The sequence below is a fragment of the Engystomops pustulosus genome, chromosome 2 (assembly GCF_040894005.1).
Source record: "Engystomops pustulosus chromosome 2, aEngPut4.maternal, whole genome shotgun sequence".
NCBI classification, from domain to species: domain Eukaryota; kingdom Metazoa; phylum Chordata; class Amphibia; order Anura; family Leptodactylidae; genus Engystomops; species Engystomops pustulosus.
The window spans coordinates 251,839,493-251,862,600 of record NC_092412.1 but is presented as its reverse complement, the minus strand read 5'-3'; the positions used below and the strand labels follow the sequence as shown (position 1 = coordinate 251,862,600).

The window sequence follows — 23,108 nt, the reverse complement described above, 5'->3', positions numbered from 1 at the left end:
GAGCCAGACTGGCTCTTGGGGTGCTGTAGCTTCGCATGCTGTTACACTCTCCCACTTTGTGAGGTTACATCAGGCAGAGGGAGGAGTAGTGCTGAGGGAGCAGGGGGGGAGAGGGAGACAGTGTAACAGCCTGTGAAGTTACAGCACGGAGGGGCTCTGGTAACACTCGCCAGAGCTCTTCTGGCTCATTTGCAAAATTATAAAAGCTGATTTTAGAAGAAAGGAGGCCGTGGATAGAGAATATAAGAAGATTACTAGTGTCAGTGCCTGGATTTAAGAGTAAGTGCCCCTGGTTCATCATGATGGATTTTAATAGTAGATTTCGGATAAGGGGGCAGATATTGCCTAAAAAAACTCCTAATGACTCCTATTGGACTGTTGACATGTGCCGCCATCATGTTCATTGTACACGTGACCTCCGTGCCATACCCTAGCCTCAGTGGTCACAAGCCCTTCATTGAGATGTGACCTGGCTCAGTGGTCACGTGTACCACGAGCATGACATCAGCACTTCCAGTCCAACACGACGGGGAGCCGACAATGAGGCTGTAGGGTATCTCTAGAGAGGAAAGCAGGTGGACTTTTTTTTTGGGGGGGGGGGGGGGGCTCTCCTATGCGAATATGAAAAAAAAAAGTTGAGGGTTAATGGTTGCCTCACCCAGCTTTCCACAGACCCTGCAGATACATTGGTTATATCATTACCATCTCCTCCCTGCTGTGTGTCAGTCTGTACTATTATTTCGGGAAGCTCAGGGTGCCCGGGGAATGTTCCTCCAGTGTAGCCAAGAAGTAAGAATGCAAAATGGTGAATTCTGAATAAGACACTTTTTTGATACAGTGATTATCATCAGTAAACAGTGTTCCAGAGGCCTTCAAAAAATAAAATCTAGAATTCGGGTTGGGGTGTGGTGCACAGTGTCACACGGATCAAAGTTTTGGCAAAGTTCCACAGTCAATCCCCAAATAATGTGCAATGGGTGTATCCACCAGACGAGGCTCAGATACCACAGGAGATACCACCAAAAGATCCTGTACCACCAGCAGGTACAACTGGGAGATACCACTGGGCGTTACCACCAGGGGACACCACCAGGAGATACAACTGGGAGATACCACTGGGCGTTACCACCAGGGGACACCACCAGGAGATACAACTGGGAGATACCACTGGGCATTATCACCAGGGGACACCACCAGGAGATACAACTGGGAGATACCACTGGGCATTATCACCAGGGGACACCACCAGGAGATACAACTGGGAGATACCACTGGGTGTTATCACCAGGGGACACCACCAGGAGATACAACTGGGAGATACCACTGGGTGTTATCACCAGGGGACACCACCAGGAGATACAACTGGGAGATACCACAGAGGGGACACCACCAGGAGATACAACTGGGAGATACCACCAGGGGACACCACCAGGAGATACCAACAGCTTCCTCTCTGTGGCCCTGATCACAAAGCCATGTGCTTCTCGGGCGCCTGCTTGTGTGCCAGGTACAGGAAGAGGATGCTGGACAGGGCGCTGACCAAAAAGATGACATCAAACCAGCGGTGGTAGAAGTTGAACTGCAGCTCTCCCAGGACCTCGGTGATGATGGTGCGGTACTCCAGGGGCATGCTCATCCGGATCAGGAGCACGGAAGAGACAAAGTACATTCCCTGGAAAAAACAAGTAGGAAGGATAAACATGGCCGACAGTACAGCACAACCACACTGCAAAAATTCTCTTAAAGGGAACCTGTCAGCAGGTCAGATCATGCAAACTGTTGATCTGTTGATCTGAGATTTGTAATGAGACCTTTATGTATCTTGTTAGTAGCAGCAGGACTATGATATATGGATTTATATTCCAGGATTGTAGTTTCTCCAAGTGCACTGGGGGCGTGAATGAATGAAGCAGAACGTTCATGCGTGGCCGCATACTCCATTAATCTCGAGGAGCGAAGAGAGGTCAGGCAGATGTACAGATCTCTTGATCTGTGGGGTCTCATCACTGAAACCCACCAATCAGCAAATAAGGCCCTATCCTGTGGATGCGGCCTAACATGTTTGGTGGGAAAACCCCTTTAAGTATTGTCTCCGGCAAGATATGTAAACAGACCTTTATTTATGTTGTTAGCATCAGGACTGTGAAATATAGATTTATATGACAAAATTTAGGTACTTTGGATGTGTCCTCACACTGCTGTGCACTTGGCTCTCTGTATTGAACTGCTCTACTGCTGCTATCCTCTGCCACATAATGAATGTAACAGGAAACCTGAGCAGATCAAAAGAGCAGAGAGCACAGCAGTGTGAGGACACGCTCCCAGTGCACTTGGAGAAGCTACAATTCTGTAATACAAATCCATAAATCACAGTCCTGCTGTTACTAACACCATACACAAAGGTCTGATTGCACATCTCTCTAGGGACAATGGATAACACCGGCAGCATAATAAAAACTGCTTATAGTTTCCTTTTAAAGAGATCTAAAACTTTGTAATGCGAGTTTAAATTTTCGCTTTATGTCTACTTTAAGGGAATCTACCACCAGGATGAAGGACTGCAAGCAAATGAGCCTGAGGTGCTCCAAGCTCCACAGGTGTTAATGGAGACTGGAGCCCCTCAGGCTCATTTGCATAGAGTCCTTCATCCTGGTGGTAGATGTTCTTTAATGTCAGTGCAGTCAGTGAGAGATACAGAAGTGAAACAGCGCCCTCTCCTCCACTGTGTCTGTATTTAGTACTACGTTTCAGTCCCCTTGGTGTAAATGGGGCGGAGCTGTAGTACCACAATCGGTCACAATTGACGTCTAACGCAGCATAGGACTTTTGATTAATGATGACCCCTCTTATTGGCACCCAAGGATGAGGAGGATGTTATTTGGTGGATCATCCCTTTAACTGGGCAGTGGGAATATAAGCAGGGTGATCTCTTCACATGAGAGTGTATGTCTGTACGCTGCAGGTCAATAATTAACTAAAACTTTACAGAATACACAGACAAAGTACATGACGGACCATGAAGCGTGTGGAGTATAACCCCCATGACATCCCAGCAGATATAACCTTATAGAATTACCTTAAAGGGGATGTCTGTCTGATGTCATTTCCAGGCACTCCTTTCCCTCCTGTGAGGTTTAATTTGCTAATATATCTTAGGGGTGTTTTCCAAATCCTTAGAGCTAAAAGATAAAATCCCTTCCGCCTGCTGCTGCCACTAGAGGGGCCCCATGAGCTTCCCGCATACTGTTCTATGCAATTTTACTTTTCATTAAAGGGGTTCTCTGGATTTTTTTTTTAGTTTTTTACGTTTATCCTACAGATCATTTACTCCGTGAAGATCTACAGACAGTAAGTAGCTGAAAGATGAAATTCAGTGTGAGGTAAGTGAGATCTACTCACCATGATCTGGGCTAGGAGGAGGACAATGACATTGGAGGACTTGCTGCTGGAGATGGCATAGAAGAACTGCAACAAGAAATAATCTTCCCGTCATTATTATTAGTTCTTAGTATTCAGCTGCTGCACGGGGGCAGGCCACAAGGGCGGCGCTCACCTTGGTCAGAGTGATGAGCAGCCCTCGGATGGAGGTGACGATGATGATCCCCACTAGGATGAAGGAAATGTGCTGGGACCAGAACTTGACCTGTGTAGAGAGGACAATCACATAAGAGGTCTCCACCTGCCGCCTTAGATTTCCGGTTCGGAAGGGGGCGTCTCCGTTTCTCAACAAAGTTTCTTAAGAAAATGGATGTTTGGCCTCGACTTCTACAATAATAGACCAAGGAATGTCCTGTACTATAAGGACCTCTGCCGAGTTACTGTGTGGCCCATCCCATAATGCAGTAATTAAAGCTTTGAGGTCTGATTAGGGGTCTGGGGTCTGACTTCATTTAGGGTTCTGTTAGGTGGTGTGGGGTTAGAAATATCTGTTGTCTGTGTTTAACTACTGCAGGTTTTGGGTCGAAATAAACTGAAGAACTAACGCAGATGTTAGTAGTTCAATTAACTTTTAGGACTGGGGTCCGATTTGTTTTGTAGTAAGACCCAGGGTCTAATTTATTCAGGGATCAGGACTAAAGGTTAAATCAATTTACGAGGAGTATAATTTAAACCTGTCACCACATTTGCACATATACAGCCAGTGAGAGGTCCCTATAGAGCACTATAAACTAACTGACTGATCCCCTTATTTTAGCTAAAAAATTCCCCCCCTTACATTCCCATAAATCAACTTTATCTTATTTTACCTGGCATCAGAGAGGGCGTGTCCTGCTTGCCCAGCTCCTCCCATATACTCCTCCCCATGCTTTATGCCTCTGCATTATACAGCAGTTCATGTCATGTGACCAGAATGACATCATGTCAGGTCCTTTAGCCTCCCAACATTAGCAAACTGTGCCCCATATATGTATGTAATGATATGAAATCACAGCAGCCTCCATGGACTTCTACTCTTACTCATCCTCCATGGATGCTGCTATGATTTCATGTTATAGCATACATGGTGTGATTACATACATGGTTTACAGTTTGCTCACGTTAGGAGGCTAAAGGACCTGCGATGATGTCACTCTGGCCACATGACAGGAATGTAACATGAGGCATTGTGTAAAAAAATTGACACACTATTTCCTAAAAGTAAATAGAGCTTTATATGTCTGTAGTTGAATATTAGCAGACAGTCCTTAAGTACAAGGAGGCAGAGCAAGGATTTGAAGAGACACAGAGCTGTCAGTCAGAATAATGGGGCGTGGTTCACTGCCAGCCTGAGAGAGAGAAGAGTCAGAGCCAGTAGACACGAGTCAGAAAAGCTAATTTGCATATAAAAAATTGCTGTAATTAAGGTAGCACTGGCAGCCAATTTTAGGTGATGTGCAGAGGACTTGTAACCCTTTATTAACCCTTTAATTCTGGGAACAGAAATAAGGGTTCAGAAATAAGGGACAGAATTTAGGGATCTGGGTTTCGAGTTCCTTTAGGGGTTAGTTCTTATAGATATGGGTTCTGATTTCTTTTAAGGTTTGGGGTCTGAACTCATTTAGAGATCAGATCTGTGGTCCAATCACGGATATCATTTATTACACTTTAATGCAATAATTTAAGGGTTTTTTGAGTTCATGTCAGGTCATGTCTCAATTAGTTTTGCAGTTAGGAAGTATTCACTATATTTTTACCTACATGTACTGCTTTATCCATCTGCAGCAGGGAGGGGCTCCAGTTACACCCCCAGTCCTTCTGGCTCATCAGCATAATTATAAAAGTTGATTTTAGAACTGGTTTTAGTCCCTGGTTTATCATAGATCATGGATGGACTTTGATGGTAGATTTCCTTTACACTATAAGTGTCAGCTTTATATTAGGTTTCTTTACAGGGATATTTCTATGTCTAGAAGGAAACACTTACATCAAACTGGATGCCCAGGTAATTCACTGTGATCTCAATCCCTCTAGTGACCGGGTCCGTCTTTCCCACTCGGTCAAAGACAATGTTGATTGTGGCCTGGAAAGAGAGAATCGGGAGACAAAATGCTTACAGTAAATCCACTGCATCTGGGGATCTAAGAGCCACTTTCCATTGGCCGGTTTAATATATTTACCCCCGTACACTGCACTACACCCAATACTAATGTATGTGTAATACCCGGTGCAAGGATCAGGCTGCGGAGCATGAACCGTGGATGAAAAGTCCCATCAAGCCCCGCCCCTGGTGTCAAGCCCCGCCCCTGGTGTCAAGCCCCGTCCTGCATTGTCTTAAACTCAGGTCCTGCATTGTCTTAAACATTACTTAAATTCCAGTAATGAAGATTACTGAGAAGATAAGTCTGTACAGATCTCACCATGAAGATCTTCCACACGCAGTAGATGGAGAAGAAGTAGCCCAAGAAGTTGAAGTATTTCCCCTGGAAGGTTTTAGAGTATTCAATGCGCTCCTGAGGGGAGAGAACAGACCATAAACATCTCACCGTATACTGCTGCACATATAGTGCTCAGAGCGTCTCCTCCAATCACAGCCAAAGCTGCACTCAAATTCTGCCTTATGGCCCAAATCCAAAGTAAATTTATTACAAACATAAAGATGAGACATTTCATATGTATTTTGTAATGTGTCTGATGAGTCGCCTCACGCCAGATTCAGTTTTCACTAGTTAAAGGCAACCTGTCTCTGTAGTAATTAAAGGGGTGGCACGTTCTGCATCATAAGCATCAAAAATCCATATCCTGAATGAAAAGAAATCAAATTTTTTTATGAAAATGACCATTTAGGTGCAGCATGGCCGGGGCCGAGAGGTCTGCTGCACTTCCTCCTGCTCAATATTAACTGACAGTTCCCTGTGGTAGTGGACCTGGACCAGCGGGTGCACTGGACCTGGTGGCCACGCCCACTGTGCACTTAAATGCTCATTTGCCTAAAAAAAAAAATCAAGATTTCTCTGTATTTAGGCCATGGATTTTCTCCAAGGTTATGATGAAGGACTCATCACCAACCAGGGCATATGTTTAATCCAGGATCAAATAAGAGCCCCCTTAAGAATCTTGTAAGAACAATACAACGTTGCTGCAGCTCTGGAAGGGACTGGAGTATAAAGCTGAAAAAAAAGCTAAAAGCTGATACAAGCTAATTTTTTGAAGAGCATTTATAGACAAGGAAATAATTGAACATATGTTAGTAGCACACAGGGGACTGCCTCTCCATGCTGCACAGACTTGTATCACATACAGGCACCCCTGTACTGCGGTTATACAATAGTAGATGACACTAAACTATTGTGTGTAGACAGGACCTCACCTTAGTGGCATGAAGATCGGCCGTCTCCAAGAACAGCTGACGGCTCAACTCTTCCAGAGCGTCCACCTCCTGCTGGATCAGAGACAGGTCTGGCAGGAGTTAAGGAGGCAGAGTGACAGCGGATCACACCCATTGCCATAGCAGAAAACCCTACAATCTATAGGGTCATCTAGTCTCATCAGTATGCTGCAGTCCTTGCCTATAGAGTGCCTATAAATTGATTTTTCGCCCCTTTATTCATTTCTGACACTGATGACTGATTGGATGGTGTCCTGTCTACTTTGGCTTTGACCTTGGCTTGTTAGCCGACTCTTCTCCTGTTATACAATATGGTTGTTTTACCATATTGTATATATGTTTTCTGCCCCATACTGGGGTAGAAGGTTGAGAACCAGGAGTTTCTCATCGGTGATAAAAGATACTCTCACTTCCGGGAGCCGATGTCGTCACACTCTTGATCATCCCCCAGAATCCCGTTGGCCGGTTGTGCACTTCTCCACGCTGGAACATATTCCTCCGCACCATGGCTATCCTGCAGATAGAGCATCAATAGTCAAGAGAAGATGAATTGTAAACTACATCAAATATTCCGCTGCTCCCCTATATAATAATATAACATTCCCACCTTTACATCTTTGTAGGAAAATTTCTGTTTAAAGGGATATTTTCAGGGTGTTCTCTAATCCCCTACCCATAAGAGAGCAATAAGTGTCCGATCTGTGTGGGGCTACACAGGGCCCCCCAACAATCATAAGTATGGGGGTTCCTGACTGCTCTATATGGCTGACATAGGGTGTACATGGTCGGCCAGGGCATCATTCTCTTCTATGGGGCTGCAGGAGAAAGCTGACCAAGATAAATAACCCTTTTTATTACTAAACAGGACATGTTCACACACACTGGGCCTGACAGTGCCCATAGAAACATATGGGACGGGAGACAACATGGACAGATTCTCCATTAGACTGTTTTGGAGACATGGGATATGTGGACATGTCCTTAAAGTAGGGGTGATGAGCAGATTTTGGTATAACGATTTATTAAAAATGGCACACAGAAAAAGTAGAGAAGCAACCAAGGTTATCACCAGAATATAACAAGCATGGCCGCCATTACAGCTGACACAGAGGATGTCACCTGAATATAACTAAAATGGTCCCCATTACAGCTGACACAGAGGGTGTCACTAGAATATAACTAACATGGCCGCCATTACAGCTGACCTAGAGGAGGCTACCAGAATATAACTAACATGGCCGCCATTACAGCTGACACAGAGGATGTCACCAGAATATAACTAACATGGCCGCCATTACAGCTGACACAGAGGATGTCACCAGAATATAACTAACATGGCCGCCATTACAGTTGACAAACAGAATGTCACTACAATATAACTAACATGGCTGCCATTATAGCTGACACAAAGGATGTCACCAGAATATAACTAACATGGTCGCCATTACAGCGGACAGAGGATGTCACTAGAATATAACTGACATGGCCGCCATTATAGCTGACACAGAGGATGTCACCAGAATATAACTAACATGGCCGCCATTATAGCTGACACAGAGGATGTGACTAGAATATAACTAACATGGCCGCCATTACAGCTGACACAGAGGATGTCACCAGAATATAACTAACATGGCCGCCATTATAGCTGACACAGAGGATGTGACTAGAATATAACTAACATGGCCGCCATTACTGCTGACACAGAGGATGTCACTACAATATATCTAACATGGCCGCTATTACAGCTGACATAGAGGATGTCACCAGAATATAACTAACATGGCCGCCATTACAGCTGACACAGAGGATGTCACTAGAATATAACTGACATGGCCGCCATTATAGCTGACACAGAGGATGTCACCAGAATATAACTAACATGGCCGCCATTATAGCTGACACAGAGGATGTGACTAGAATATAACTAACATGGCCGCCATTACAGCTGACACAGAGGATGTCACCAGAATATAAGTAACATGGCCGCCATTACTGCTGACACAGAGGATGTCACTACAATATATCTAACATGGCCGCTATTACAGCTGACATAGAGGATGTCACCAGAATATAACTAACATGGCCGCCATTACTGCTGACACAGAGGATGTCACTACAATATATCTAACATGGCCGCTATTACAGCTGACATAGAGGATGTCACCAGAATATAACTAACATGGTCGCCATTACAGCTGACAAACAGAATGTCACTACAATATAACAAGCATGGCCGCTATTACAGCTGAAAAAGAGGATGCCACCAGAATATAACTAACATGGCCGCTATTACACCTGACACAGAGGATGTCACCAGAATATAACTAACATGGCCGCTATTACACCTGACACAGAGGATGTCACCAGAATATATTTAACATGGCCACCATTAAAGCTGACACAGAGGATGTCACCAGAATACAACTAACATAGCCGCTATTACACCTGACACAGAGGATGTTACTAGAATATAACTAACATGGCCGCCATTACAGCTGACATAGAGGATGTCACCAGAATATAACTAACATGGCCGCCATTACAGCTGACACAGAGGATGTCACCAGAATATAACTAACATGGCCGCCATTACAGCTGACAAACAGAATGTCACTACAATATAACAAGCATGGCCGCTATTACAGCTGAAAAAGAGGATGCCACCAGAATATAACTAACATGGCCGCTATTACACCTGACAGAGTGGATGTCACCAGAATATAACTAACATGGCCGCTATTACACCTGACACAGAGGATGTCACCAGAATATATTTAACATGGCCACCATTAAAGCTGACACAGAGGATGTCACCAGAATACAACTAACATAGCCGCTATTACACCTGACACAGAGGATGTTACTAGAATATAACTAACATGGCCGCCATTACAGCTGACAAACAGAATGTCACTACAATATAACAAGCATGGCCGCTATTACAGCTGAAAAAGAGGATGCCACCAGAATATAACTAACATGGCCGCTATTACACCTGACACAGAGGATGTCACCAGAATATAACTAACATGGCCGCTATTACACCTGACACAGAGGATGTCACCAGAATATATTTAACATGGCCACCATTAAAGCTGACACAGAGGATGTCACCAGAATACAACTAACATAGCCGCTATTACACCTGACACAGAGGATGTTACTAGAATATAACTAACATGGCCGCCATTACAGCTGACACAGAGGATGTCACCAGAATATAACTAACATGGCCGCCATTACAGCTGACACAGAGGATGTCACTAGAATATAACTAACATGGCCGCCATTACAGCTGACATAGAGGATGTCACCAGAATATAACTAACATGGCCGCCATTACAGCTGACACAGAGGATGTCACCAGAATATAACTAACATGGCCGCCATTATAGCTGACAAACAGAATGTCACTACAATATAACTAACATGGCCGCCATTACAGCTGACACAGAGGATGTCACTAGAATATAACTAACATGGCCGCCATTACAGCTGACACAGAGGATGTCACCACAATATAACTAACATGGCCGACCTTACAGCTGACACAGAGGGTGTCACCAGAATATAACTAACATGGCCGCCATTACAGCTGACACAGAGGATGTCACCAGAATATAACTTACATGGTCGCCATTACATCTGACAAACAGAATGTCACAAGAATATAACAAACATGGCCGCCATTACAGCTGACACAGAGGATGTCACTAGAATATAACAAACATGGCCGCTATTAAAGCTGACACAGAGGATGTCACCACAATATAACTAACATGGCCGCTATTACACCTGACACAGAGGATGTTACTAGAATATAACTGACATGGCCGCCATTACAGCTGACACAGAGGATGTTACTAGAATATAACTAACATGGCCGCTATTACACCTGACACAGAGGATGTTACTAGAATATAACTAACATGGCCGCCATTACAGCTGACATAGAGGATGTCACTAGAATATAACAAACATGGCCGCTATTAAAGCTGACACAGAGGATGTCACCACAATATAACTAACATGGCCGCCATTACACCTGACACAGAGGATGTCACTAGAATATAACTAACATGGCCACCATTACACCTGACACAGAGGATGTCACTAGAATATAACTAACATGTCCACTATTACACCTGACACAGAGGATGTCACCAGAATATAACTAACATGGTCGCCATTACAGCTGACACAGAGGATGTCACTAGAATATAACTAACATGGTCGCCATTACAGCTGACACAGAGGATGTCACTAGAATATAACTAACATGGCCGCCATTACACCTGACACAGAGGATGTCACTAGAATATAACTAACATGGCCGCCATTACACCTGACACAGAGGATGTCACCACAATATAACTAACATGGCCACCATTACAGCTGACCTAGAGGAGGCTACCAGAATATAACTAACATGGCCGCCATTACAGCTGACACAGAGGATGTCACCACAATATAACTAACATGGCCGCCATTACAGCTGACACAGAGGATGTCACCAGAATATAACTAACATGGCCGCTATTACAGCTGACGCAGAGGATGTCGCCAGAATATAACTAACCCAGCTTTCCCAGGAATATATACGACTAGGATAAAGCTAAATAGAATGATCACAGCGTCTACCGTGGGAAAAAGGAACTAGAAAAGAACATGGCTGCCGTCATATCAACAAAATATGAGAGAGAGGGAAATGAGTGAGGGCTATTAGTATTAATGATGTCGCTGGAGATTAGGAAACGATTAATGGCATAACGAATATCTATCGTCCTGGCGTGGCGCCACATGTCGTTATGATCATTTTTTCCATGATGCCTGTAACTCCCAGAATATGACAGACGAGTCCGGGCTCTTAAAGGAGAAGGACAATCCACAAAAAGATGAAATGAAAGAAGATGAGCCCTGATCACTCACAACCCCAACCAACCTTCCCCACCCAGACTCGTTGCTGGTTTCATATTAAATATAAGAATCTTATCTTTCAGACCAGGCTTGTGGATCTGTTATCTACATAGCGGGAGATACAGACAGTAACAAAAAAAAGGCGGAAACAGGATCTTCATCTGTAGTTCAACTATGTTTTACCTGTCTGTATCTCCAGTTCTGTAAATCACAGGACCACAAGATGAGATTGTCATCCTTAATATGACACCAGTATCACGTTTCTAGTTACTATAGCGGGAGTTTTAAGTTACTCTCCCGTTGACTCATCTCGGATAAAATATGACTCTTCTCTGCTGATACTTTGTAGGAGATTTTTTTATGAGATTTCACATAAAAGAGGGACAATTCATACCCAACCTGAGGGGGCAGCTAGTTTAATGGGGTAAATCTGATGACAGGTTCACTTTAAGTACCCTTATATCATATCTAAAGGAAAGGGAATAAATATTTCACAACGGGGGTCCATGTATTTGCAGGACGAGGAACTAGAACTGTGCCTCATTACAGACTAGGACTTTTGGGATCTTATAAGTGGTCCCAGAGGTCCCAAAGTACTATCCCTATGTACTATAGGATGGCTCAGGGGGAGTTTAGGTCCCTCGTTCTGCTAATACATTGGGTCAGATATTTATCCCATGTCCTGTAGATTTACATACAAATCCCTCTTCTACAGTAAAGGGGATAAGCTATGGATCAGTAGAATCTTGAATGTATGGGTCACGTTCCCTCCATTCACTGTTCACAGAGGAGCCATAGAGAACTGATGGAGTGGCAGGCACATGTTAAAGTTATAAATGGCATCAGTCAGTAATAGTTACCCTGCCTGCTGATGGTTTCCCTGCCTAAACACTGCACAGTGACTCCTAATAGTAAGTGTATGGAGAGCAGCATGATGTGGGTGCATCAAAGTGACAACAAGTTCAACGTCCAAAAAGTTTCAAAAGGTTTCATAAGGACTAATCTGCTGACCGGGATATCACAGCGGTGGAAGAGGTTTTACAATAGATTAGAAAAGATGAGTGATATCGACCTCCTCTCTGAGAGGTTGGGTCAGGGGAAGGTGTAAAAGATTTATAGACACAGAAGATATTGCATGTTAATTAATATAAAACACTAAAAATATATAAAAATAAAAGGGAAAACAATGTAATAATAAAAAACATGTTCTCTCATTCCAGCTCTGTGGCGAATAACAACACCTATATATACAGGACCAAGATAAGATGCAAGGAGGTGACCTCTGTAATATAGAGATAGCGATATCTTATATGCAGTATCAAAGTCTCCACTACAGAAGAGAGACACTGAGGATGAATACTGAGCTGAGCTGGAAACCACTATAATACTTATATTATAGTAGTTATATCCCAGTACATAGGGGGCAGTATTATAGTAGTTATATTCTTGTACATAGGGGGCAGTATTATAGTAGTTATATTCTTGTACATAGGGGGCAGTATTATAGTAGTTATATTCCTGTACATAGGGGGCAGTATTATAGTAGTTATATTCTTGTACATAGGGGGCAGTATTATAGTAGTTATATTCCTGTACATAGGGGGCAGTATTATAGTAGTTATATTCTTGTACATAGGGGCAGTATTATAGTAGTTATATTCTTGTACATAGGGGGCAGTATTATGGTAGTTATATTCCTGTACATAGGGGGCAGTATTATAGTAGTTATATTCCTGTACATAGGGGGCAGTATTATAGTAGTTATATTCTTGTACATAGGGGCAGTATTATAGTAGTTATATTCTTGTACATAGGGAGCAGTATTATAGTAGTTATATTCTTGTACATAGGGGGCAGTATTATAGTAGTTATATTCTTGTACATAGGGGCAGTATTATAGTAGTTATATTCTTGTACATAGGGGCAGTATTATAGTAGATATATTCTTGTACATAGGGGGCAGTATTATAGTAGTTATATTCTTGTACATAGGGGGCAGTATTATAGTAGTTATATTCTTGTACATAGGGGGCAGTATTATAGTAGTTATATTCCTGTACATAGGGGCAGTATTATAGTAGTTATATCCCAGTACATAGGGGGCAGTATTATAGTAGTTATATCCCAGTACATAGGGGGCAGTATTATAGTAGTTATATTCCTGTACATAGGGGCAGTATTATAGTAGTTATATTCCTGTACATAGGGGCAGTATTATAGTAGTTATATTCTTGTACATAGGGGGCAGTATTATAGTAGTTATATTCTTGTACATAGGGGGCAGTATTATAGTAGTTATATTCCTGTACATAGGGGCAGTATTATAGTAGTTATATTCTTGTACATAGGGGCAGTATTATAGTAGTTATATTCTTGTACATAGGGGCAGTATAATAGTAGTTATATTCTTGTACACAGGGGCAGTACTATAGTAGTTATATTCTTGTACATAGGGGCAGTATTATAGTAGTTATATTCTTGTACATAGGGGCAGTACTATAGTAGTTATAGTCCTGTACATAGGGGCAGTATTATAGTAGTTATATTCCTGTACATAGGGGGCAGTATTATAGTAGTTATATTCTTGTACATAGGGGGCAGTATTATAGTAGTTATATTCCTGTACATATGGGGCAGTATTATAGTAGTTATATTCTTGTACATAGGAGGCAGTATTATAGTAGTTATATTCTTGTACATAGGGGGCAGTATTATAGTAGTTATATTCTTGTACATAGGGGGCAGTATTATAGTAGTTATATTCTTGTACATAGGGGGCAGTATTATAGTAGTTATATTCCTGTACATAGGGGGCAGTATTATAGTAGTTATATTCCTGTACATAGGGGGCAGTATTATAGTAGTTATATTCTTGTACATAGGGGGCAGTATTATAGTAGATATATTCTTGTACATAGGGGGCAGTATTATAGTAGTTATATTCTTGTACATAGGGGGCAGTATTATAGTAGTTATATTCCTGTACATAGGGGCAGTATTATAGTAGTTATATTCCTGTACATAGGGGGCAGTATTATAGTAGTTATATCCCAGTACATAGGGGGCAGTATTATAGTAGTTATATTCCTGTAAATAGGGGCAGTATTATAGTAGTTATATTCCTGTACATAGGGGCAGTATTATAGTAGTTATATTCCTGTACATAGGGGCAGTATTATAGTAGTTATATTCTTGTACATAGGGGGCAGTATTATAGTAGTTATATTCTTGTACATAGGGGGCAGTATTATAGTAGTTATATTCCTGTACATAGGGGCAGTATTATAGTAGTTATATTCTTGTACATAGGGGCAGTATTATAGTAGTTATATTCTTGTACATAGGGGCAGTACTATAGTAGTTATATTCTTGTACATAGGGGCAGTACTATAGTAGTTATATTCTTGTACATAGGGGCAGTATTATAGTAGTTATATTCTTGTACATAGGGGCAGTATTATAGTAGTTATAGTCCTGTACATAGGGGCAGTATTATAGTAGTTATATTCCTGTACATAGGGGGCAGTATTATAGTAGTTATATTCTTGTACATAGGGGGCAGTATTATAGTAGTTATATTCCTGTACATAGGGGGCAGTATTATAGTAGTTATATTCTTGTACATAGGGGCAGTATTATAGTAGTTATATTCCTGTACATAGGGGCAGTATTATAGTAGTTATATTCTTGTACATAGGGGGCAGTATTATAGTAGTTATATTCCTGTACATAGGGGGCAGTATTATAGTAGTTATATTCTTGTACATAGGGGGCAGTATTATAGTAGTTATATTCCTGTACATAGGGGGCAGTATTATAGTAGTTATATTCCTGTACATAAGGGGCAGTATTATAGTAGTTATATTCTTGTACATAGGGGGCAGTATTATAGTAGTTATATTCCTGTACATAGGGGGCAGTATTATAGTAGTTATATTCTTGTACATAGGGGCAGTATTATAGTAGTTATATTCCTGTACATAGGGGCAGTATTATAGTAGTTATATTCTTGTACATAGGGGGCAGTATTATAGTAGTTATATTCTTGTACATAGGGGGCAGTATTATAGTAGTTATATTCTTGTACATAGGGGGCAGTATTATAGTAGTTATATTCTTGTACATAGGGGGCAGTATTATAGTAGTTATAGTCTTGTACATAGGGGCAGTATTATAGTAGTTATATTCTTGTACATAGGGGCAGTATTATAGTAGTTATATTCCTGTACATAGGGGGCAGTATTATAGTAGTTATATTCTTGTACATAGGGGGCAGTATTATAGTAGTTATATTCCTGTACATAGGGGGCAGTATTATAGTAGTTATATTCTTGTACATAGGGGGCAGTATTATAGTAGTTATATTCTTGTACATAGGGGGCAGTATTATAGTAGTTATATTCCTGTACATAGGGGGCAGTATTATAGTAGTTATATTATTCACTAGAAGGAAACAAAGGGACAGGCACATTTACCACATTCTGTCCTGTTATCTATCACTTACCTTACACATGATTAGTGATGAGGATCAGGTTCCTGCCCATTAAATATTTCACTAATAATAATTATTTGCTAGTTGCTCTATGGCAGTTGTATTTATCGGTAAATTATCACATGTTGCTGCCCTCTAGTGGTCCTTGACAGTATTACCTTTTTTTCTTGCTGACAATCATATCCATGGTTTGTAGTAATCTTCTTTCCAGCGCTTGGATGTCAGCTTCTGTCACATTCCTGAAAATACCAGCAAATATTCAAAAAAACTAAGCATATAATTTGAAGGGAAACCATCAGCAGGTGTAACCATACAGACTGCAGCCAGAGTGAGGTATAGTCCCTGGAGAGATGTGAAATAATATTTTTGTCTCCAATATATACTGGAGTACAAGTGAGGTACCTAATTTTACCACAAAAAAACTCGGAAAACCGATTGACTCGAGTATAAGCCTAGGGTGGGAAATGCATTGGTCAGTTTCCAGTCAATATAAAGTTGACCAGCCCCCCGCCCCTAGTCCCTGCCCTCAGCATCCAGACGGCCCCCCCCCCTGCCCTCAGCATCCAGACGGCCCCCCCCCCTGCCCTCAGCATCCAGACGGCCCCCCCCCCCTGCCCTCAGCATCCAGACGGCCCCCCCCCTGCCCTCAGCATCCAGACGCCCCCCCCCCCTGCCCTCAGCATCCAGACGGCCCCCCCCCCTGCCCTCAGCATCCAGACGGCCCCCCCCCCTGCCCTCAGCATCCAGACGGCCCCCCCCCCCTGCCCTCAGCATCCAGACGGCCCCCCCCCTGCCCTCAGCATCCAGACGGCCCCCCCCCCTGCCCTCAGCATCCAGACGGCCCCCCCCCTGCCCTCAGCATCCAGACGGCCCCCCCCCCTGCCCTCAGCATCCAGACGGCCCCCCCCCTGCCCTCAGCATCCAGACGGCCCCCCCCCCTGCCCTCAGCATCCAGACGGCCCCCCCCCCTGCCCTCAGCATCCAGACGGCCCCCCCCCCCTGCCCTCAGCATCCAGACGGCCCCCCCCCCTGCCCTCAGCATCCAGACGGCCCCCCCCCCTGCCCTCAGCATCCAGACGGCCCCCTGCCCTCAGCATCCAGACGGCCCCCTGCCCTCAGCATCCAGACGGCCCCCTGCCCTCAGCATATAGACGGCCCCCTGCCCTCAGCATATAGACAGCCCCCTGCCCTCAGCATATAGACAGCCCCCTGCCCTCAGCATATAGACAGCCCCCCGCCCTCAGCATCCAGACGGCCCCCCCCCCTGCCCTCAGCATCCAGACGGCCCCCCCCCCTGCCCTCAGCATCCAGACGGCCCCCCCCCCTGCCCTCAGCATCCAGACGGCCCCCCCCCTGCCCTCAGCATCCAGACGGCCCCCCCCCTGCCCTCAGCATCCAGACGGCCCCCCCCCCTGCCCTCAGCATCCAGACGGCCCCCCCCTGCCCTCAGCATCCAGACGGCCCCCCCCCCCTGCCCTCAGCATCCAGACGGCCCCCCCCCCTGCCCTCAGCATCCAGACGGCCCCCCCCCCTGCCCTCAGCATCCAGACGGCCCCCCCCCCTGCCCTCAGCATCCAGACGGCCCCCCCCCCTGCCCTCAGCATCCAGACGGCCCCCCCCCTGCCCTCAGCATCCAGACGGCCCCCTGCCCTCAGCATCCAGACGGCCCCCCCCTGCCCTCAGCATCCAGACGGCCCCCCCCCCTGCCCTCAGCATCCAGACGGCCCCCCCCCCTGCCCTCAGCATCCAGACGGCCCCCTGCCCTCAGCATCCAGACGGCCCCCTGCCCTCAGCATCCAGACGGCCCCCTGCCCTCAGCATATAGACAGCCCCCTGCCCTCAGCATATAGACAGCCCCCTGCCCTCAGCATATAGACGGCCCCCTGCCCTCAGCATATAGCCGGCCCCCCGCCCTCAGCATATAGACAGCCCCTGCCCTCAGTATATAGACAGCCCCCTGTCATTGGTATATAGCCAGCCCCCTCCCCCTGCTGTGCTCTCATCTCTCTCTAGTGAATGGCTGCACAGCTCGTACCTGCTAGTGCGAGTAAAGTTGTATTGTGCTTTTGGTTGAATACTACAGCAGTCACTCAGAGAAGATGGGGAGGGGCTGTGGGGTAGCTTAATGCAAAGAGCACAGCAGTGTGAGGACATGGCCCCAGTGCCCTTGGAGGATCTACAAAGCTGGAATATAAATCCATATATCACAGTCCTGCAGCTACTAACAACATACACAAAGGTCTGATTACACATCTCCTGGGACAATACATAACACTGGCTGCTCATGGTCACACCTGCTGTCAAGTTCCCTTTAAAAAAGAGAAGTTTCTATAACAGAACATCCTCTCACCTTAGGAAGTAGGACATATATGTGTAGGGGCAATTCACGGCACCAAATCCAGACAGCAGGGCCATAAGGGTCACCCCGATGACGCCCACTCTGCTGATCAGCTGCTCGATGGAAAGTATTCCTACAGATAGAGAGGAGCAGTATAAGAGGTGTATACACTGCTATATACTCCCTACCCCTAGTACATGATCTTCCAAATCAAAGCTATAAAAGATGGGGTTAAATACACCCCACACGTACCATGCTTAGGGCTCAGTATAGGAAAGGGGTCTCCCAGCTTCCAGAAGAAGTACATGAAGGTGAGCCAGACCACGCAGGCGAAGAGGAGGCGCTGCCGGTGCACTGTGGCGGAGAGAAAACCGGATTAACCCCTTAATATCCACTTACCTGCACAGCAAAGGGGATGGTCCAAGTCATATACACAGGATGAGTCCTGCACCCATCTCCGGAGTCAATTAACCCCCTTTCACGAAAGGAGCGGTGCATATAGCGGAACCTATAGACTGATCAGTGTCACCCATGAGGAGAAATGATGCTCCCTACTATGAGGGAGAGGGGATCGGAAGGGGCGCGAGATTCCAGAAGGTACAGGAGATGTTGGGAGTTGTAGCTCATCAGAGGTGGGCTGCAGGCTCTATAGTAGAGGGGAGAGGTCTGTACTCACACAGTCGGATGTTGCTCACCACGAAGTATCCGATATAAAACGGGACAACGAAGACAAGGACCAGCAGGATGACGCACAGGTTCAGCTTCCAGTGGAAATAGCGGGAGCTGCGATAACAACAATATAATATTACATCTACATATCAGGGGATTTCTATACTGTTCAGTTATATCTTTCATATGATACCAGCATCTTGTTTCTAGGTGCTATAGAACTGAATATAGGGTCGTCTGAATGTCCTTCCCCTGCAGCCTCTAAACTTTACTCATCCCAGGTAAAATATGACTCTACTCAGTCACACTGACAAGGTGATGGGAGCCCCCTCTGGCAGGATCTGCCCTTCTTTTAGCTTCTTATGTCCTGGTTTTAAAGAAAAAAAAAGCTTTAAAGATTATGCAAATTAGCCTGAGGGGCTCAAGGCTCCATAAACACCTATTGAGCCCAGAGCCCTATAGGCTCATTTGCATAATTTTATACACAGTTTTTTTTTTAAAAACCAGGGCATAAAAAGCTAAAAGAAGAGCAGATCCTGCTAGGGTGGGCGCTCACAGTATGTCAGTGTGCTGAGTTTACAAGCCTTCATCCTGGTGGTAAATGTCGTTTAAAGGAGCAAAATCTGGTGACAGGTTCCCTTTAAGCTTTTACTCTTTAGACCAGGTCTTAAAGGGAACCATCAAGTTCCCCCTATCCACGGGTTATGTCGTTACATGCTAAATGGGGAGGATCCTCAAATAGGGGAGTCCCTTGTACCCCCAAAATAAATTAGATTGGAGCCACTCCAGTCACTGCCTCCACCATCAGTCCCATAGAGAGTCCCTGCTCCACTCATTCCTATGTACTAGGGACCCTCAGTCATAATTCCACCAGGGGGACCCCCACATTCAGCCAATACTCTACCTAGGTAATAGGAAATAAACAGAACACCCCGTAACATTCGAACTTCCTGTTCTTAGAAGGTCAAAGTTCAGCACTCCCACGTGTTTCGCACTCACCTGCTGTTCAGTAACCCGAGGATCTCGAAAATGATGAGCTCAAACATGGTGCAAGAGAAGGCGAAGGTCACCGAGAAGACGACCTGGACCACATACTGCCGCACCTGCGGGGGGTTATGTCACATGATGAGACCCCAGGTCACCCCTAGGTATCTACATGCAGCCCATAAAGCGCTACGTAATATGATGGAGCTATATAAAGATTATAATTATTAGGCTTTCTGAGGATAAGGTACAGTGTGATACCCTCCACCACCACTAGTGGGCGCAAACACTGTCACTACGTGATCGTCTCCCAGGTTCCAGACTACTTACCTCATAATCCTTAAAGAGCTGCCGCATGAAAAACAGCCACCCGAATCCGAAGAACAGCAGCTGAGAGACAAAAACAGAGAGCAATGAGAGACCCCCGCACACAACATGTATAGCAGGCTACAAGGGGTTAAAGGGGCCCTCCGCCTGATTGATTGAAGGGTCACTAGATGATAAGATGATGGGCTGTGGGGAAATCTAGAAGGAAGTGTTCAGTCTCCCTACAGCTCCCCCGCAGGAGAAGGGGAGTATTACACCGCGTCCATTCATATAACAGGACAGATATCTGCCCCAGGATCTGCCCCTCACCTGTGATATGACCATCAGGACGGAGTCGATGAGGAAGCTCATGGCGGCTGATGGCCCCTCCCAGGGCAGATACAGGGATGTAGGTGGTCAGCGCGGAGGACCCTCACATGTCGCACACTACTCCAGAGGGAACCTAAGAGAAGAGACAAGTCCCAGCATCTCCACTCATCAGTACTACATGTCCCAGCATCTCTGCTATTCAGTACTACAAGTCCCAGCATCTCCACTCATCAGTACTACAAGTCCCAGCATCTCCTGTTATTAGTACTACAAGTCCCAGCATCTCCTGTCATCAGTACTACAAGTCCCAGGATCTCCTGTCATCAGTACTACAAGTCCCAGCATCTCTGCTATTCAGTACTACAAGTCCCAGCATCTCCACTCATCAGTACTACAAGTCCCAGCATCTCCTGTTATTAGTACTACAAGTCCCAGCATCTCCTGTCATCAGTACTACATGTCCCAGCATCTCCTGTCATCAGTACTACAAGTCCCAGGATCTCCTGTCATCAGTACTACAAGTCCCAGCATCTCCTGTCATCAGTACTACAAGTCCCAGCATCTCCTGTCATCAGTACTACAAGTCCCAGCATCTCCACTCATCAGTACTACATGTTCCAGCATCTCTGCTATTCAGTACTACAAGTCCCGGGATCTCCTGTCATCAGTACTACAAGTCCCAGCATCTCTGCTATTCAGTACTACAAGTCCCAGCATCTCCACTCATCAGTACTACAAGTCCCAGCATCTCCTGTTATTAGTACTACAAGTCCCAGCATCTCCTGTCATCAGTACTACATGTCCCAGCATCTCCTGTCATCAGTACTACAAGTCCCAGGATCTCCTGTCATCAGTACTACAAGTCCCAGCATCTCCACTCATCAGTACTACATGTTCCAGCATCTCTGCTATTCAGTACTACAAGTCCCGGGATCTCCTGTCATCAGTACTACAAGTCCCAGCATCTCTGCTATTCAGTACTACAAGTCCCAGCATCTCCTGTCACAAGTCCCAGCATCTCCTGTCATCAGTACTACAAGTCCCAACATCTCCTGTCATCAGTACTACATGTCCCAGCATCTCCTGTCATCAGTACTACAAGTCCCAGCATCTCCTGTTATTAGCACTACAAGTCCCATCATCTCCTGTCGTCAGTACTACAAGTCCCAGCATCTCTGCTATTCAGTACTACAAGTCCCAGCATCTCCTGTCACAAGTCCCAGCATCTCCTGTCATCAGTACTACATGTCCCAGCATCTCCTGTCATCAGTACTACAAGTCCCAGCATCTCCTGTTATTAGTACTACAAGTCCCATCATCTCCTGTCGTCAGTACTACAAGTCCCAGCATCTCCTGTTATTAGTACTACATGTCCCAGCATCTCCTGCCATCAGTACTACAAGTCCCAGCATTTCCTATCATCAGTACTACAAGTCCCAGCATCTCCTATCATCAGTACTACAAGTCCCAGCATCTCCTGTTATTAGCACTACAAGTCCCAGCATCTCCTGTCAGAAGTCCCAGCATCTCCTGTCAGAAGTCCCAGCATCTCCTGTCAGAAGTCCCAGCATCTCCTGTCAGAAGTCCCAGCATCTCTGCTATTCAGTACGAGAAGTCCCAGCATCTCTGCTATTCAGTACTACAAGTCCCAGCATCCCCTGTCTTAAGTACTACAAGTCCCAGCATCTCCTGTTATTAGTACTACAGGTTCCTGCATCTCCTGTCATAAGTCCCAGCATCTCCTGTTATTAGTACTACACTTTCCAGCATCTCCTGTCATAAGTCCCAGCGTCCCTGCTATTCAGTAATACAAGTCCCAGCATCCCCTGTCTTAAGTACTACAAGTACCAGCATCTCCTACCATCAGTACTACATGTTCCGGCATCTCCTGTCATCAGTACTACAAGTCCCAGCATCCCCTGCCATCAATACTACAAGTTCCAGCATCTCCTGCCATCAGTACTACAAGTCCCAGCATCTCCTGTCATCAGTACTACAATTCCCAGCATCCCCTGCCATCAATACTACAAGTCCCAGCATCTCCTGTCCCCTCCACATACTGTATACAGAGGTCCAGCCGTCTACACTGTCACTTCATTTCTTCCACACACTCAGCTGGCGCACATTATCTTCGTCCACATCACTCAGCTTCTCTACAACAAGACAAACCACCTATGTGCCAATTGTCCTTCTTTTCCGGGGCCAGCAGACATGTTTTTGAAGACAAAATAACATTGTACTTTAACAAGAATGAGCTTATCGAA

The 23,108-nt window shown here is 45.1% G+C and overlaps 1 protein-coding gene across 3 annotated transcripts; it reads right to left on the bottom strand.

Moving 5' to 3' along the window:
• Positions 1-596: 596 nt before the first annotated feature.
• On the bottom strand, positions 597-23,087 carry GPR89B (G protein-coupled receptor 89B). Of its 3 annotated transcripts, XM_072138856.1 has the most exons (16): positions 22,905-23,087; positions 20,845-20,977; positions 20,539-20,598; positions 20,224-20,327; positions 19,232-19,338; positions 18,808-18,909; positions 18,568-18,688; positions 16,376-16,456; positions 7,210-7,319; positions 6,788-6,876; positions 5,838-5,930; positions 5,405-5,500; positions 3,554-3,643; positions 3,400-3,465; positions 1,417-1,672; positions 597-1,376 (listed from the first exon to the last, which is right to left on the bottom strand). In XM_072138856.1, exons 2-15 carry the CDS (start codon positions 20,884-20,886, stop codon positions 1,466-1,468), a joined length of 1,368 nt encoding a protein of 455 aa, XP_071994957.1. In that variant the 5' UTR covers positions 20,887-20,977; positions 22,905-23,087; the 3' UTR covers positions 597-1,376; positions 1,417-1,465. The 3 variants fall into 3 exon arrangements, with proteins under 3 accessions (XP_071994957.1, XP_071994955.1, XP_071994958.1); XM_072138854.1 differs by having other exon boundaries at positions 597-1,672; positions 22,905-23,086; XM_072138857.1 differs by lacking the exons at positions 20,224-20,327; positions 20,539-20,598; positions 20,845-20,977; positions 22,905-23,087 and having other exon boundaries at positions 597-1,672; positions 19,251-19,328.
• Positions 23,088-23,108: the final 21 nt, after the last annotated feature.